The sequence below is a fragment of the Vidua macroura genome, chromosome 19 (assembly GCF_024509145.1).
Source record: "Vidua macroura isolate BioBank_ID:100142 chromosome 19, ASM2450914v1, whole genome shotgun sequence".
Lineage (NCBI taxonomy): Eukaryota > Metazoa > Chordata > Aves > Passeriformes > Viduidae > Vidua > Vidua macroura.
In genome coordinates, this window is record NC_071589.1 from 12,561,433 (window position 1) to 12,576,914 (window position 15,482).

General features: G+C 63.7%; 1 protein-coding gene across 1 annotated transcript in view; it reads right to left on the minus strand.

Moving 5' to 3' along the window:
• Positions 1-15,482, minus strand: part of SDK2 (sidekick cell adhesion molecule 2) — a 45,204-nt gene that overhangs the window by 8,188 nt on the left and 21,534 nt on the right. The window contains exons 3-28 of the mRNA XM_053994785.1: positions 10,539-10,645; positions 9,380-9,527; positions 8,559-8,692; positions 7,517-7,628; positions 7,115-7,305; positions 6,299-6,382; positions 6,034-6,228; positions 5,743-5,859; positions 5,490-5,657; positions 5,224-5,326; positions 4,834-5,010; positions 4,621-4,757; positions 4,299-4,446; positions 4,090-4,230; positions 3,825-4,006; positions 3,506-3,621; positions 2,693-2,888; positions 2,433-2,531; positions 1,961-2,152; positions 1,748-1,869; positions 1,561-1,670; positions 1,290-1,440; positions 952-1,189; positions 759-874; positions 431-620; positions 148-246 (exon numbers count right to left, since the gene is read on the minus strand). Coding sequence (XP_053850760.1) covers positions 148-246; positions 431-620; positions 759-874; positions 952-1,189; positions 1,290-1,440; positions 1,561-1,670; positions 1,748-1,869; positions 1,961-2,152; positions 2,433-2,531; positions 2,693-2,888; positions 3,506-3,621; positions 3,825-4,006; positions 4,090-4,230; positions 4,299-4,446; positions 4,621-4,757; positions 4,834-5,010; positions 5,224-5,326; positions 5,490-5,657; positions 5,743-5,859; positions 6,034-6,228; positions 6,299-6,382; positions 7,115-7,305; positions 7,517-7,628; positions 8,559-8,692; positions 9,380-9,527; positions 10,539-10,645 — 3,773 coding nt within the window. The remainder of the gene's footprint in view (positions 1-147; positions 247-430; positions 621-758; positions 875-951; positions 1,190-1,289; positions 1,441-1,560; positions 1,671-1,747; positions 1,870-1,960; positions 2,153-2,432; positions 2,532-2,692; positions 2,889-3,505; positions 3,622-3,824; positions 4,007-4,089; positions 4,231-4,298; positions 4,447-4,620; positions 4,758-4,833; positions 5,011-5,223; positions 5,327-5,489; positions 5,658-5,742; positions 5,860-6,033; positions 6,229-6,298; positions 6,383-7,114; positions 7,306-7,516; positions 7,629-8,558; positions 8,693-9,379; positions 9,528-10,538; positions 10,646-15,482) is intronic.

Here is a 15,482-nt window from a genome sequence, read left to right on the forward strand (position 1 = left end):
GGGACCAACATCCGAGCGGGGAACTTCACCCCTGAGGGCTCCGAGATGCTCAGGGGACCCCAGGGAGCTGGTGTCCGACAATCCCTGCCCCCGCAGGACCTCTGCAGAGCATCCCAGCGCGGCTCGCCCGGGGTCCTCCCCGCCTACCCAGGATGACGCCGTTGGGGGCTGCCGGCGGCTGCCAGATGAGCCGCACCAAGGTGGTCCTCACTTCAGGAAAGAGGAGCCCCACGGGGGGCCCGGGCACTGCAGGGGGAGAGATTGGAGTCACCGGGGAGTGGGGAAAAGTGACAGATGCCACCTCCTGGGAACCCTGGGTGTCCTGCTCAGGGGGAGAGGGATCGCCCCAGAGAACAGGGATAGGAGGGGATTTATCACCCAGGGATAGGAGGGGATTAATCACCCAGCCCACCCAGGTGCTGTCACCCACCATCATCCAGTGTCCTCTCGAGGACAGGAGGCCGGCTGGGGACACCATCGCCCATCCTGGTGAAGGCCAGCACCCGGATCTCGTACAGGGTGTACTTGGCCAGCCCGGTGAGCTGGGCACTGTGGGAGGCATTGCCCTCGGCCAGCCAGAACCGGGCACGGGCCTCTGAGCCCTTCTCCTTGTACAGCACCTGCAACACAGCCCGTGTGACACAGCCCGTGTGACACAGCCCGGCCACCGGCTCCTGGGGGTGGCACAGCCGGGGACCCCACAGCCTGCAGGGTGATTCCCCCAGGGAAAGCTCTGCTGCCCACGGGCAGGAGCTCACCTTGTAGCCCAGGATGAGCCCGTTGCAGTCAGCCTCGGGAATGTCACTCCATCGGACCATCAGGCTGCTGGACGAGGTGGCCACTGCTGACACATTGCTGGGGCCGGACGAGGGGACTGGAGGGGGGCAGCAGAGAGGGTCAGTGGCCGGATTGGCCGAGGCGGGTGCCCAGTGCTCAGGCACACAGCAGTACCTGACTCCCGGGTGCGTCCCAGCACCGGGGGGCTCCAGGGCCCGGGGCCGATGGCGTTGAAGGCCTGGACCTGCACCCGGTACTGCGTCCACTCCTCCAGGTCCTCGATGGTGAATTCCCGCTCCACGCGGTCACGGATCACGTGGAGCGCCGGCGGCCCCCGCCCGTCCGCCCGCGCGTACCGGACCCTGTACCCCACCGAGTCGGGGTTCCCGTTGTACTCCTGCTCCAGGAGGGGCTGGCAGGGACAGGCACTGTCACTGCTCATGTCCCACAGCCCCCCCGGCTCCATCCCCCCTTCAGCCCACGCAGGCGCAGACCCCCCTGACCCCGCTCACCATCCAGCGCAGCCACAGGCTGGTCTCGCTGGCCGTCCTCAGGGTGACGTTGGCAGGGGCCACGTCCGGGGGGGCTTGGAGGGTCTGGATCCTCCGGGAGGGCAGGCTGGGGGGGCTGGTGCCCACGATGTTCACCTGCCGCATGCGGAAACTGAGAGAGGAGAGGGGGGGTCACGGTGTGGGGAAGAGGGCTCCATGCCCTGGGGAGGACGATGAGGGGGTCACGGTGGGGGACCCAGGGATGGCAGCGGGGCACCGCCCTGGCACTCGCCTGTAGTAGGTGTAGGGCTTCAGGTTGGGCACCTCCATGGAGCGGGTGTCGGGCTCGTTGGCCAGCTGGTGCACGAGCCCCCACTCGCCAGCCTCGCCATTCTGGCCCACCTGTGGGATGGCAGCGGGGTGAGTGGGGGGAGCTGGCCCCAAACACCCCCTGACCCCCTTCCCGAGCCACCCCGTACCTGTGCCTCCACCTGCCAGCGCGAGATGGACGTTTTGCCATCGTAACCCGGGCGAAACTGGATGGTGACGGAGCGGGGGCCAATGTTGGAGATGCCCAGGTTGGTGGGGGCACCGGGGAGCTCTGTGTGGGGACAGGGCAGGGTGGGTGGCACCGGCCGCTTGCCCCCAGCACCGCGCACAGCCCTGCAGCACCCCGACACCACCGTGCTCACCTGGGGGGACCCCTGAGGAGATGGTGGAGGAGGAGACCTGTCCCTGTCCCTTGGAGGTCATGGCGGCCACCTCGATGGTGTAGGTGGTGAGGGCGGTGAGGCCGGTGACGCGGTACTCCAGGGTGACGTTGGGCAGGTAGTGCGTCACCCGCGTGTTGGTGCGGTTGTACTCCTCCCACGAGATCCGGTACCCTGGAATGCACCCCTGCAGCGTCACCCCTGCAGCGTCACCCCGGGGGCTGCGCGGGGACAGGGGTGGGACAGGGCGGGTGGGAGATGCTGCGGGGTGGGGAGAGGGCAGGACAAAGGGGAGATGCCGCGGGGGAGGAAAAGGACACGCGAGTGTGACTGCGGGGTGGCAGTGGGACACGGGACAACGCTGCAGGGGGAGAATGGGACGGGAAAAGGGGGAGATGCTGTGGGATGGGAAAGGGACCGATGACAAAGCCAGTACCTGCCGCTGCTCCCTTACCCGTCAGGATTCCGTTCTTCTCCAGCGGCTCCTGCCAGCTGACCTTCAGGGACGTATCCAGGATGTCACTGAAGCTGAGGTGTCCCACGGGGCCAGGCACTGCCCAAAAACACCCAGACTCAGCACCCAAGCGCAGGATCCCTCGGCACCCACGGGACGCCCGCGAGGAGCGAGCGGGGAGGGGGGCTCCCCTTGGACGGAGCCGGGTGGGGCGGGGGGCGGGCAGGGTCCATCCCGAGGGGGTCGGAGCCTCCCCGTACCGTCCTCGTGGGTGCGCACCAGCTGGGGGGGGCTGCGCGGGCCGTCCCCGGGCGTGGTGAAGCACAGCACCGAGGTGAAGTACTCGGCGAACTTGCGCAGCCCCGCCACGTAGCCCACGTGGACGCTGTCCTGGAAGTTGGGCCGCACCGTCACCACCGTGGCCTCGTCCTCGCGCTCCGGCTCCCAGGCGATGAGCTGCGGCAGAAGGGAACGGGGGTGAAGCTTCCCAGTGCCACAGACACCACCTCCGGCCTCCTTCTTGTTAATTCGGCGTTGATTAACGATCAATTAACGGCGCGATGCCTGTGCCAGCGCTGCTTACGGAGCTGTGATTAACTCCATCGATAACGGGATTCCCCCCTTGCCCGCATCCAGGAGGGATGGCTGGGCATTTAATTGGTATTGTGCAAGATAGCCTCTAGCAACTTAATTAAACACTAATTAGGCCTTAAAAATACTAATCAAAAATACTAAGTGGCGTTTAATAAGAATGTTAAATATCCTGCTCACGCTGGTTATCTCATTCAGCGGCAATTAAATTCCCGAACTTCTTTCGAGTGGATTAAGACACAAGTTTAATGTTTTAATTCAATTTCATTAATGTAAATTTGAATTAATTGCAACTTGGAATTAATTACAGAGCGTGGGAGACTCCGAGCCCATGCAAGTGTTAAATAACAGTAAATATTATTTTAACAGTCAGGAGAGAGCCAATTGAAATCCGGGATTTCGGCGAGGAGGAGCCAAGACAGTTTGTGAAGGTTCACCAAGTTTTCCCCACAGGCTGCTCCGTTTTTGGGAATCACCCTCACCTTATAGCCCTGGTTGATGCCGTTGATGAACTGGGGGCTGGGGGGGTTCCAGGTGAAGCGGATGGTGGTGGAGTTGGTGGCCTCAGCCTGCACATTCCCTGGAGGCACCGTGGGCACTGCCGGGATGAAGGGACAGCTCACGGGGACAGCTCCACGAGGTCCCCTCCAATCAGCTGGGTGCCAACCCCGGGTCATCCCTGCCCAGCACATCCCAGTCCCCCTGGGACCTCCACACCCATCCTCCTGCCTCCCGTCCCACCGCCTGTTGCTGCCAGGGTGCCCACCAAGCCCCTGCCCACCCCTGATTGTCCCTGCCTACCTCCCTGCAGGGTCCACTCCGTCACCTTCATGCTGTAGACCCCCAGGCCAGCGCTGTTGTAGGCGGCCACCTCGATCTCGTAGTTGGTCCAGATGATGAGGTCCTCCAGGAGGAGGTTGTTGACCTCGGCGTTGGTGATGTTCTTGAACTGGTACCCCACGGGCAGCCCGGCCAGGCAGTACCTGGGCACCAGGAGCCATCAGAGCTGCCACTGTCCCCACCAACAGCAGGTTTGGGACCCCCGGGCACCCCCGCTGGCACCTACCGGATGATGTAGCCCTTGAGGACCCCGTTCTGGTGGCTCTCGGGGGGCGGCTGCCACTGGATCATGATGGACTGGTTGGTGCGGCCGCTGGCGATGACGTTCTGGGGGGGTGCAGAGGGCGGCTCCTCGGGCAGGGACACCCTGCGGGGACAGGGCGGGGTGAGCAGCCGGGGTCGCCAGCCCCCCCAGGACCCCCGGGCGGGACTCACCTCTCCGTGTCCTTGCTGAACTGTCCCCTGCCCACGTCGTTCACAGCGCACAGGCGGAACTGGTAGGAGCGAGCGGGGACCAAGCCCCGCACTGTCACCGACGTCACCTCGGGGTCCACGCTGGCCAGCAGCACGGTCCAGGGCGCGTCTGGGGGGAGAGGGGACAGCAGGGTGGGGACCTGACCTGCCGGACACTGGGGTCCCCCGCCTGGCTAACCAGTCCTGGGGTCCCCAAGCTCCCCGCAGCATCCCCTGCACCAGGGTGACGCTGGGGACTTCTCCCAGTGCCAGCGGCGCCGGGGGGGTGGCAGCAGCCCCTTACTGTTCTCGGAGACCTCCACGACGTAGCGGAGCAGGGGGCTGTTGCCGTCGAAGGGCTTGGCCCAGGTGAGGTTGATGGCCCGTTTCTCCTGCGGGCTCAGGGCGGCCACGGGGCTCTCGGGGGCGTGGGGGAGCTGCCTGGACAGGGGGGTTAGGGAGGGAAGGGGCACACCCCAGGCGGGGGTGCCAGCGGGATGAGGAAGGGGGGTCTCACCGGACACGGAGGTGGGCGCTGCGCGAGTCGTTGCCCCCGGCTGAGATCACCTTGCAGGTGTAGGTGCCGATGTCACCCGACCAGGTCTGGGAGATGTGCAGGGTGCCCGCCTCGTCCAGGCGCACCCGGGGGCCACTCTCGGGGCCCAGCGGCGCCCCGTCCTTCTCCCAGACGTACCTGTGCCAGGGGGAGCCAGGTGTGCTGCTGCCCCGGAGCCCCCCAGTGAACAGAGGGGACCAGGGGCTCGCTGTCGCAGGGCACCAGGTGGCACTGCAGGACCACCAGCGCGGGGCTGAGGAAGGAGACTCCCATCTCCCTCCCTAGGACAGCGGTGACAGCAGCCAGGTGGGCAGCCCGGGGGTGCCTGGACTCCCCGACCCTCTCACTCACCTGACGTCCACGCTGGGGTCATGGGTGACCCCGCAGCTCATGACAGCCTTGGTGCCCTTGATGACGCTCTGGTCCTGTGGCGGGTCCGTGATACGTGTCCTTGCTGCGGGGGGACACAATGACCCATTGGCACTGCGGGGGTGGCACCGGCAAGGGACAGCCCCCGTTTGCACCCACAAAACCCAGCGCCCATCCCCGGAGAGCTCCATCCCGCAGCACCCGGGGTGGTGCCCGGAGCCGGGCAGGGCGCACCGGGAGTCCCTTACCCCAGACCACCAGGTCTGCAGAGGCCTCGTCCACGCCGCGGGAGTTGGTGGCCAGGCAGGTGTAGGTGCCAGCATCGGGCAGGTGCGCGGGGCTCACCAGGAGACTGCCCGACTCCAGCAGGGTGAAGCGCGGCAGCTGCACCGAGCCGCTGGCCAGGACCCGCTCCCCTGGGGACACGGCGGAGCCCCGTCAGCGCCGCGGTGGTCACCGAGCCCCAGGGCAGCGAGGACAGGCTCGTCCCCAGCCCTTTACCTTTCTGCCAGGTGATGGCCGGGCGCGGCGCCCCCGAGGTCTCGCAGTTGAGGATGACGGACATGCCGTCGATCACCGTGCTGTCCTGGGGACCCCGCGTGATGTTGGGGGCGATGCCTGCGGGGCACAGAGGTGCACAGCCCCCCCTGAATTCCCTCTCTGTGCCCGGCCTGGACCTGACCCAGAAGAGTTTCCCGGGGTCCCCAAGCCCCTTGAGGGACTCATCCAGGGGCACATCCCGCCCACCACCCAGACAGGGCACCTCCAGGGCAAGGCGGGGGTGGCACCTACTGGTCACGGCCAGGTACGTGGTGGTCTGCACCTCGCCGGCCGCGTTGCGGGCGAAGCACTGGAACATTCCGGTGTCGTCAGGGAGCAGCCCGCTGATCTGCAGGCTGCCGTCCTCCAGCAGCTGGAAGCGGGACAGCTTCTCCAGCTGCAGGAGGGCAGCGTCCTTGTACCAGGCCATCTCGGGAGGGGGGACACCTGCACGGGTACAGCCACGTCAGGCACGGGCTGGCGGCAGCACACGGAGGGCGCCGGGGGAGCCGCTCACCCTTGGCTTGGCAGGGGATGGCCACCACCTTCTCCATCTCGGCCGTGATGTGTCTCTCCGGCTCCCTGACGAACTGCGGGGGCTCTGCCGAGGGAACCAGGAAATAGGAACGGGGACAGAGCCTCTGCCCAGGGTCCTTGGGCTGACCAGTGCCCCTCCTGTCACCTCCCATCCCTGCCCGGGGCTGAGCCCACCCCAGCTCATGGCACGTGTCATCTGGGCTGCTTGTGGGCAGGAGCTCACCCAGCACGGACAGGGAGGTGCCCACGGGCAGGAGAGAACCCAGCACAGACAGGGAGGTGCCCACGGGCAGGAGCTCACCCAGCACGGACAGGGAGGTGCCCACGGGCAGGAGAGAACCCAGCACGGACAGGGAGGTGCCCACGGGCAGGAGAGAACCCAGCACGGACAGGGAGGTGCCCACGGGCAGGAGAGAACCCAGCATGGGCAGGAGAGAACCCAGCACGGACAGGGAGGTGCCCACGGTCAGGAGAGAACCCAGCACGGACAGGGAGGTGCCCACGGGCAGGAGCTCACCCAGCACGGACAGGGAGGTGCCCACGGGCAGGAGAGAACCCAGCATGGGCAGGAAAGAACCCAGCACGGGCAGGAGCTCACCCAGCACGGACAGGGAGGTGCCCATGGGCAGGAGAGAACCCAGCACGGGCAGGAGCTCACCCAGCACGGACAGGGAGGTGCCCACGGGCAGGAGAGAACCCAGCACGGACAGGGAGGTGCCCACGGGCAGGAGAGAACCCAGCACGGACAGGGAGGTGCCCACGGGCAGGAGAGAACCCAGCACGGGCAGGAGCTCACCCAGCACGGACAGGAAGGCGCCGGCAGTCACGGCGGGGACGCTGCTGCTGCGCAGCACAGCCTCGCACTCGTAGAAGCCGCTGTCGCTCAGAGTGGGGTGCAGGATGGTCAGCCGGCGGCTGTAGTCGCTGATCCCGCTGGACACGGGCGCCCCGTCCTTCTTCCAGATGATGTGCAGCTTGATCAGCGGCCTGGGGTGGGGCCAGGGTGTGTCAAGAGCCAGCTCCAGCTTCCCTGGAGGATCCCACCTCCCTCCATCCCGCAGGACTCGGGTGGGAAGGGACCTCCCACCATCCCGCAGGTTCCAGGAGTGTGTGGGAGCAGATTTAGGAGCGCCCAGCCCCGAGGCTGGGCAATGCCAGCAGGGAGATTCCCCATCCTCATCCCCACCCCACGGCTCACCTGGCGTTGGCCACACACTCCATGGTCACCTCCGAGGTCCCAGCCACCACGCTGGTGTTCTTGGGTGGGACAATGATGGTGGGTGCGATGGGATCAGCCGGGCCACCCACGTCTGGGGAGGAGGAGGCCAGAGGGACAGCCATGAGCACCCCCTGCCCTCGCTGGGGTGTCCCCGGAGAGGGCACCCAAATCCCCGGCTGCTCGGCTTGGAGGAGACAAAGGTGACAGGGACCTGGTGGCATCAGGGTGCCTTCCCAGGTGTCCCTAAGCTGTGTCCTCCCGTGGGAGCCCCGGCACGCCTGGGCAGGGCCACCAGGCTGGTGGCAGCAGGGAGGAGGGAGCAGGGAGTCCATGAAGCAAAATGATGGCGACAATAAAAAACCCTCATGTAGGCGCTGTAAAAACGCGATCGGCTCGAAAGCTGCTGATAGAGCTGAATCCATAAACAGGGCCCCGGGATGTTTATGGAGCTCCAGGACGCCAGGGGACGGGAAAACAGATTAATGGGGATGGGAGACAGGCAGACAGACAGGGGTAACCTATCCTGCTGTGGGGCAGCAGCAGGGGAGATGGGGAGAGTGTGACAGGACTGGTGTCACTTCAGGGCACATCCCATGGGACGGGCTGTCACCACCCAAATGGGCTGGGGGGCCCTTGGAAGTCTTGGGGGGCCCAAAGGAACTGGAGGGATGAAGCCACAGAGGTGACCCCCACGCAGGGGCTGCTCCAGAGCACCAGGAGCTGACGGGGGGACACGGCCAGGAGTGAGGGGTGCCCATGGGGTGACACTGCAGCCCCCGTTCCACAGCCCATCCCGGGGCAGGGCCGGATGCAGCTGGAGCAGGAGGAGGAGCTGGAGCAGGAGCTCTGCCTGTGGCACAGCAGCGCCTGCAGCACAGCCACGAGCGCCTAAATAAATTCTGAGGCAGCTGAACTGTTAAGTCAGCAGAAGCCGGAGCCTCCGAAGAGATTTACTGCAAATTAAATTTGGGGGGGGCGAGGCAGGGGTTGGGGGGAGGGGGCCAGTGCCCCCCACACTCACTGGCCACGGTCAGGGTGATGGGCTGGCTCGTCTTGTTGTCCCCGTTCTTGTCATTCACCGCCTGCACGTAGTAACGCCCCGCGTCCGGGGCCACCGTGGACAGGATGACCAGGGTGTTCTCCAGCGTGATGGCTCTGGGAGGAGAGGGTGGTGGGAGAGAACCCAATGAGCTGGGACCCTCACTCCCCACCCAGCACCCACGTGGGACCCCCAGCCTCCCCCCCCAGTGTCAGCCCCAGGATGGGGGGACCAAGCCCTGCACCCCTCTGTCCAAGCAGAGCCCACAGGCCAGTGCAGATTCCAAGGATTTCTCCTTTTTTTTTTTTTTTTTTTCATTTTTTACTTATTGGAACAATCTAATCTGCTGGAAACATAAAATGCTGGGGGGAATATGTTTTTTTACCATTAAATATGAGATAAAGGAGTTTTATCTCCTCAATCCCGCTTTGCAAATCGAAAGGAGACCAGTTCAATTCCTGCATAATGGGGGTGACAAATTCAATTCCTGCCGGCTGTGGCTGCCGGGGCTCCGGCAGCACCGGGATCTGCCACAGCTCCGTGGGGACACCCGGCACACGCGTGTGTGCCGTGTTTGCCTCTATCCCACCCTCTCCCCCGCCTTCCTCCCTCTTTGCTTTCATTTTTTGTTAAGAAATCCCTTTCTCTGGTGACAAACAGAGCCATTAGTCACCGAGCCTGTCCCTGGCTTTTAGCATGATGCGCTCGAGATGTTGGTTAAACACCCTTAGTGTGGGGACAGGGGGAAGTGCAGCCCCCGGGATGTTGGGGGGCGGTTCCAGGGGGATCCTGGGGGTGCTCACACGCGGCTGCTGGGGGAGATCTTCCGTCCATCCCGGAACCAGGTGACCTGCGGCTGCGGGAAGCTGGCGATGCGGGGCGCGCGGATGACGGCCGCCTCCCCGTGGGACACGCTCTGCTGCGTCTCGCCCTCCTCGAAGCTCCCCATGTCTGCAGAGCAGGGCAGAGAACCGTGCCAGGGGCTGGGGGCGCGCCCGGGGGCGCAGCGCCGGCTCTGGCTCTGTGGGATGGGCTCCCCGGGGGATGGTGCTGAGGGGCTGCTCCTGGTCCCCTCCTCGGCTGGCTTCAGGGTGTGGGATGTGGGGGTGGCTCAGATCCCACCGGCTGCTCCTGGTGATCCATCCCTCCATCCGTCACCCCTGTCTGAGTGTCCCCACCACAGACAGGCTGCAGCCACAGCAGGGAGGGTCCTGTCCCGGGGTTCCCCAGCTTCTCTCCGTTCCCCCCCATGCCAGGGGCACCCCAGAATGACCCTGACTCCAGGGACAAGATGTGGCACCGCTGCCTCCATCCCACCCTGCCATTCCCAGGCTGGAAGCACGCAGCAGTTGTGGGAGACTTGAGGGAAGCGGGGGGCATGGAGGAGGGGGGTGGGACAGGGGATTTTTATTGACTTCCTTAATTGCTGTAATTAAAAACATGTAAAGAATCCTTTTTTAACGACTTCACCATTATCATTAGTTGTTAGCACAGCTGCCTTATTAATTTCTCGTTATCCTCCTGATTTGTCACTGCTCCTCAGGAGGTGTTTAAGGGGATGGGATTGGGGATATCCCAGAGGCAAGGGGTGACAGAGAGGGGCAGGACCCTTTTGGGGGAGAGAGCCACCATCCCAGGCCTCAGCACTCTCATCTCCTCCTTAAATCTCACCAGCATCACCCCAGGGATGCTCCAGACATCCCTCCTGGCATCATCCCAGGGATGCTCTGATGCCCCTGCCCAGCACCACCCCAGGGATGCTCTGATGTCCCTGCCAGGTCATCCCAGGGATGCTCCAGACATCCCTCCTGGCATCACCTCAGGGATGCTCCGATGTCCCTGCCAGTACCACCCCAGGGATGCTGCAGGCTCGCACGTGCTGGCCACGAGTGGCAGCAACACCAGAGCTGTCCCCCAGCGCCGGGAGCTGGGTGTCCCCCTGCGGTCCCCACGGTCACTTACAGGCCACCTGCACCTCGGTCTGGCGCTGCAGCAGCGCTCCCATGCGGTTGCGGACGATGCAGCGGTAGAAGCCGGCGTGGGTGCGGTCCAGCGAGGTGATCATGTACCTGCGGGAGGGGTATCAGCAGTGAGGGGACATCCGTGTCACTGCCACAGCTCCCGGAGAGGCTGCAGGTCCTGCACAGCCTCCCGATTTACTGCACGCGTGCCAGGAGCTCCTTTCCCCGAGGAGCTGCTGCAGGAGGCGCAGGCTGGGGGACACCCCAGTGTCCCTCGCTGCCACCCACACTGGAGGTGCTTCCATTGTGCACGAGTTTGTGATTGTCACCCTCCCGGTCCAGGGGCTGGGAGCCGCTGTCCTGAGCCCTGCCCCAGCCCCAGCAGTGACACTGCGGTCTGCTGGTGTCACCCAGCCTGGACCTGAGAGCGGCCAAGTCCGGCACTGCTCCGATGAATCCCGGCTGCACCCCCTTATCACCCCCACGCCGGCCCTTATCAGCGGCCAGCGCCAGCAGCCGGTGAGGAGATAAAGGAAATCACCACATCTCCACTCGACCGCTCCGGTCCCCAAGCCGGACCCTGCTGCCACCAGACCTCCCCGGGCAGTCCCCACCCCTGGAGCTCCTGTGTCATCCCCCTAAAACGGCCGGGGCAGCCTCGGGGGGCCGGGCAGGCGCTGCAGGGTCACCGTCCCCGACGGGGAGCGCTGCGAGATAAAGCAGAGAGGGAATAAATAAAACAAGCTCAGCCCCTCCTTGCCCAAAATCTAATCCTGCGTTAAAACCCGCCGCGGGCTCTCTCGGCAGAGCTTTGTTTGTTCTTCTGAGAACCGAGCGTAAATTAAACTTTCATAAGACCTGAGGAGCGCGTTGCCCGTGCCGGGAGCGCAGCGGGGAACCTCCCCGCACGGCAGAGGGTGACAGGGGACACCGGGCTCCCTCCTCGCCCGGCGGCACCGCGGGGACGGGGCGGGCACGGCGGGACTGCCACCAAACCCGCGGTGACACGCAGCCAGCCGCCCACCCACGCGGCGTGCCGGGGTCACCCGTCCCCGCGGGAGGAGGGAGGGTGCCCTTTGGGAACGAGTCCTTGAGTGTCACGGCTGATATTTAAAAATGCTCCCCAGAGGCTTTAAATAAGATATTTCAATTCCACGGAGCTGTCAGGAACGGCTGCAGACGCCAGGAGTAATGGGCCCGCTCTCCTTGCGGTGTCCTCGCTCATAAATCACGCCGTGACTCCCGAGCACACGCACGCCCATGGACGGATGGCTGGATGGACACACAGCAGCAGAGGGACACGTGTGGCCCCCAAACAGATCCGTGTCCTCGCTGCCGCGTCCCCTCCAGACCCTCGTTCCAGATGGGGACGATGCAAAGCCACCAGCACCGGCACAGCCAAGGTGGCACTGTGACAAACCGGGTCACAGTGCACAGCCCGGTGTCCCCACAGGCAGGACACCTCCATGGGCACAGGCAGCCGTGTCCCCCGGCCCAGGACACTCCAGCAGATCCAATTAAGGGGGCCTGGTCCCCACACACGGGAGCTGGAGGAGTTATTGAAGCAGCAGCAGTTCCACACACACCTCAGCTGCTGAAAATAGCCCGGAGAAAGGAAATCAATTCCCGGCACAGCCCAGCCCGCAGTCATCAACCAAACCAGCTCAGACTTTGTTCTCTCCGCTCGCCTTCCACCGAGGCTTTTATCCAAGACCGCTCGGGTTCGATTTCCTTCCCCCATCACGCTTGGCTAGGAGGGGACGGGAATTGATTTCACCCCCAATGTCACCCTCCTGCCACCCCCTCACAGGGGACGTGCCGCAGGCAGCAGCGGGGGGATGCCACCCCACCCCCCAGTTTGTGCCACAGCTCCGTGGCCAGGCGTTCCAGGGCCATTGTTCCATGCGAGGAAAGCAGCTCCTCCAGCTGGGACTGCTGCCGGTGCCCCGGCCGGGTGGCTTTGTCCATCCGCCCCCGCTCCAGCCGGGACGGAGGTGAAGCTGGCCCAGCTCCCGGCGCAGCCCTCGCTGCTGACTCCGCTGTTCCAGGGGTTTGTTTGGCTTCTCTGAGAAGACAGAGCTTGACAGGGCATGGTCCGCGGGGAAAAGCCCTTCCACAGCGAGCACTGACCCCCACGGCTCCGGCAGGAAGCGGCTGTGTCCCGCTCAGCCCCGGGGTCAGGCGGGGGCTCCGCGGGCAGGAGCCCCGTGCCCGGGGGACCGGCGGGTTTGCAGCAGCAGCTTTGGCACCGGATCTGCCTGACAGATGGATGGCCGCATGTTGGGAATGACAACCTGTCTGTCCGTCCGTCCATCCCTGATCCCGTCAGCAGGGCAGGGCACGGCAGCGTGCCCAGCTCCTCGCCGTGCCGTCCCGCGGGATTGCTGCCATCGCTCCGGCACCGCCGTGCCCCAGCCCCGGCTGCTGCCGTGGCTCTGTTATCGTAGGGTTGCTGAGGAGCGTGGGGCTGACGCTGCCGAATTATTCTTAGATTGAGGGGGTGGAGAAGGGCCGGGAAAAGCAGCAGCCAAAGGATTTGATCCATCAAATTGAAAGCCAGAAGAGCGCAGAAATCTGTGAGGTTCTTCCAATGCCGCCCAGTAACAGCAACAGCTGGATCGGATTTGGGATGGAAGCACACTGGCACAGTCCCCTTTGATTAATATCCTGTATAACGACTAATTAATTCTGGAGGGGACGCGTGTTTGAATAGTTACTGTGGGATAATGAAATGTCAAGTGAGCATTAAAACACACTTAGCAGAGGTTTAACGACTCGAAGCATCCCAGCCGTGTCCCGGCCCCTGCTCCGGGGCCAGCGCTCGATGAGGCTGTGAGCACCCCCCTGGAGCTCCATCAGCCCCGCTTAACTGAGCTATTGGATCTCAATTAGCTCCCGATGGCAACAGACTCTCTTTGGATCCACGTGGCCGTTGCCTCTCCTCCTGCCCGGAGTGTTTTCCCTCGGCCGTGGGAATTGGCAGCCCCGTAAATCGCTGCCTCAATTGGCCCTGCCAGAACAATGAGCCATTTAATAATTAATGCCCGTGTATTAATCAGCCTCCTTCCTGCAGAGCAGGGACGGAGCGAGCCTCGATCCGTGTTGCGGCATCCGGAGGGCTTTGGTGCATTGCTAAGCACGAGCTTGGCCACCTCCCAGCTCCGGTGGCATCTCCTGCTCTGACAGTCCCCTGTCCCCTCCACCGTGGCTCCTGAGCCCCTCTAGGGTCCCAGCAGGGAGATTCCCTCCGCTGCCACCCCACCACGTGCCTCCTGCCCGCCCTGGCACTGCTGTGGTTCACTGGCACCACTGCCCTGTGCCCACGGCTCCTCATGCCAACATTCAAGTGTCCCCGAAGTCCCAAACAAGGCACAGAGACAGGCAGGAGCCTCCCCAGCACAAACATTCCCAGGAAAAGCCACCCCCCCCATGCTGCCCACGCTCCTCACCAGCACTCCTGGGGCTTTGCCACCTGTGGTGGTGCCAAAGGTGACCCAGACCAGGCTGGAGCCACAAGAACCAGGAAAGCCCTGCTGAGCCCCCACCCAGCCTGGATGCAACCCTTCCAATGTTCTTCAGGTGCCATTAATTAACTCATTGCATGGTAATTAGCTCCCCAAGGCAGAGGGATGGGCTTCACACCTGGGCTGGCAAAGAGCTGGGCCCACCAGAGCAGGGATGAGCTCCCAGCAGGAATCCCGGGGTGATCCATCCTGTTTGCCCCAGGTCTGGGATTTTCAGAGGCTCCTGGCTCTGTGTTTTACATAATTTGGGCACAGACTCTGGACATCAAACATTTGGGATCCTCACCAGGCCATGAAGGCACGTCAGAGTCCTGTGTGCACAGACAGTTGTGTCCCTGCATCCTTGGGGACACCCCAAAACAGCCCAGGGAGGAGCAGGGGTTGAAAGAGCCCCAAATCTGCCCCAAATCTCGGTGAGCCCACACAAAAAGGCTCCTGGAAGGAGATGGAGATGGATCAGAGACACCACGTGCTGGAAAACCCACCCCAGGGCTGCCTCAGCTGTGCCAGCCCTGCTTGGCAGAGGGGAGCTGGGGCAAAGCCAGCCGGAGTCAGAGATGGAATTACACCGTTCCAAGCTCCAGCAAAGCGGATCTGGGCTCTTGAGAGGAGGCAGGGAATCCTTCAGTAGCTGCTGGACCCCTGCACCAGCTGTGGAGGCCATGAGGAGAGGCACGAGGGCTGATTTAGGAGGCAGAAGATGCATCTCAGCGGATGGGAGTCTGTCCAGAGGTAATCTATGTGTAAGGTAATTTCCAAAGGCAGCAGGACTCGATGCAGCCCTTAATAGGACAATCTCATGTGATAAATTACCAGACCCAACTAATCTGCATGTTAAATTTCTTGTATGAGAAATAAATATCCTCAATTCACCAGAGAAGTGCTTTCCTTCCGAGGATTTCATTAAAGACATCAAGCTGCCTGATTTGCATGTTGTGATTCCTCATACGAGCAGCTCCGGAGAGCCCGGCACTGGAGAGATCCTGGAGGCAAAACCAGAGCTGGGCCTGGGCAGCAGGGCCAGGGCACCCGAGCGTGTGGGCACCCAGCCCGCTGTCACCTCAGAGGGCAGGGGAGGGGTGTCCCTGCGGGCCCCCAGAGCGGGAGGCAGCAGGGATCCCGTGGGAAAACGGCCTCGTGCACCCCATGCCAGCAGCAGGGAATGGGGGGGAGCAAGGAGAGGGGAAGGCAGGTGGTCCCTGATGCCATCCCACCCAGCAGGAATGTTCCTGGGATCGCAGGACCGTGGGCACACACAGAGCCAGGCTGATCCCTGAGCCCCCCACAACGCCAGGGATGCTCCCAAGGGAGGACATCTCCACACACACACACACACAAACAGAGCCAGGCTGCTGCTCAGTCCCTCGGGGGTCCCTCATCCTGCTCCGCCCCCCAGGATCCTCCTGAGGGAAGACAGCTCT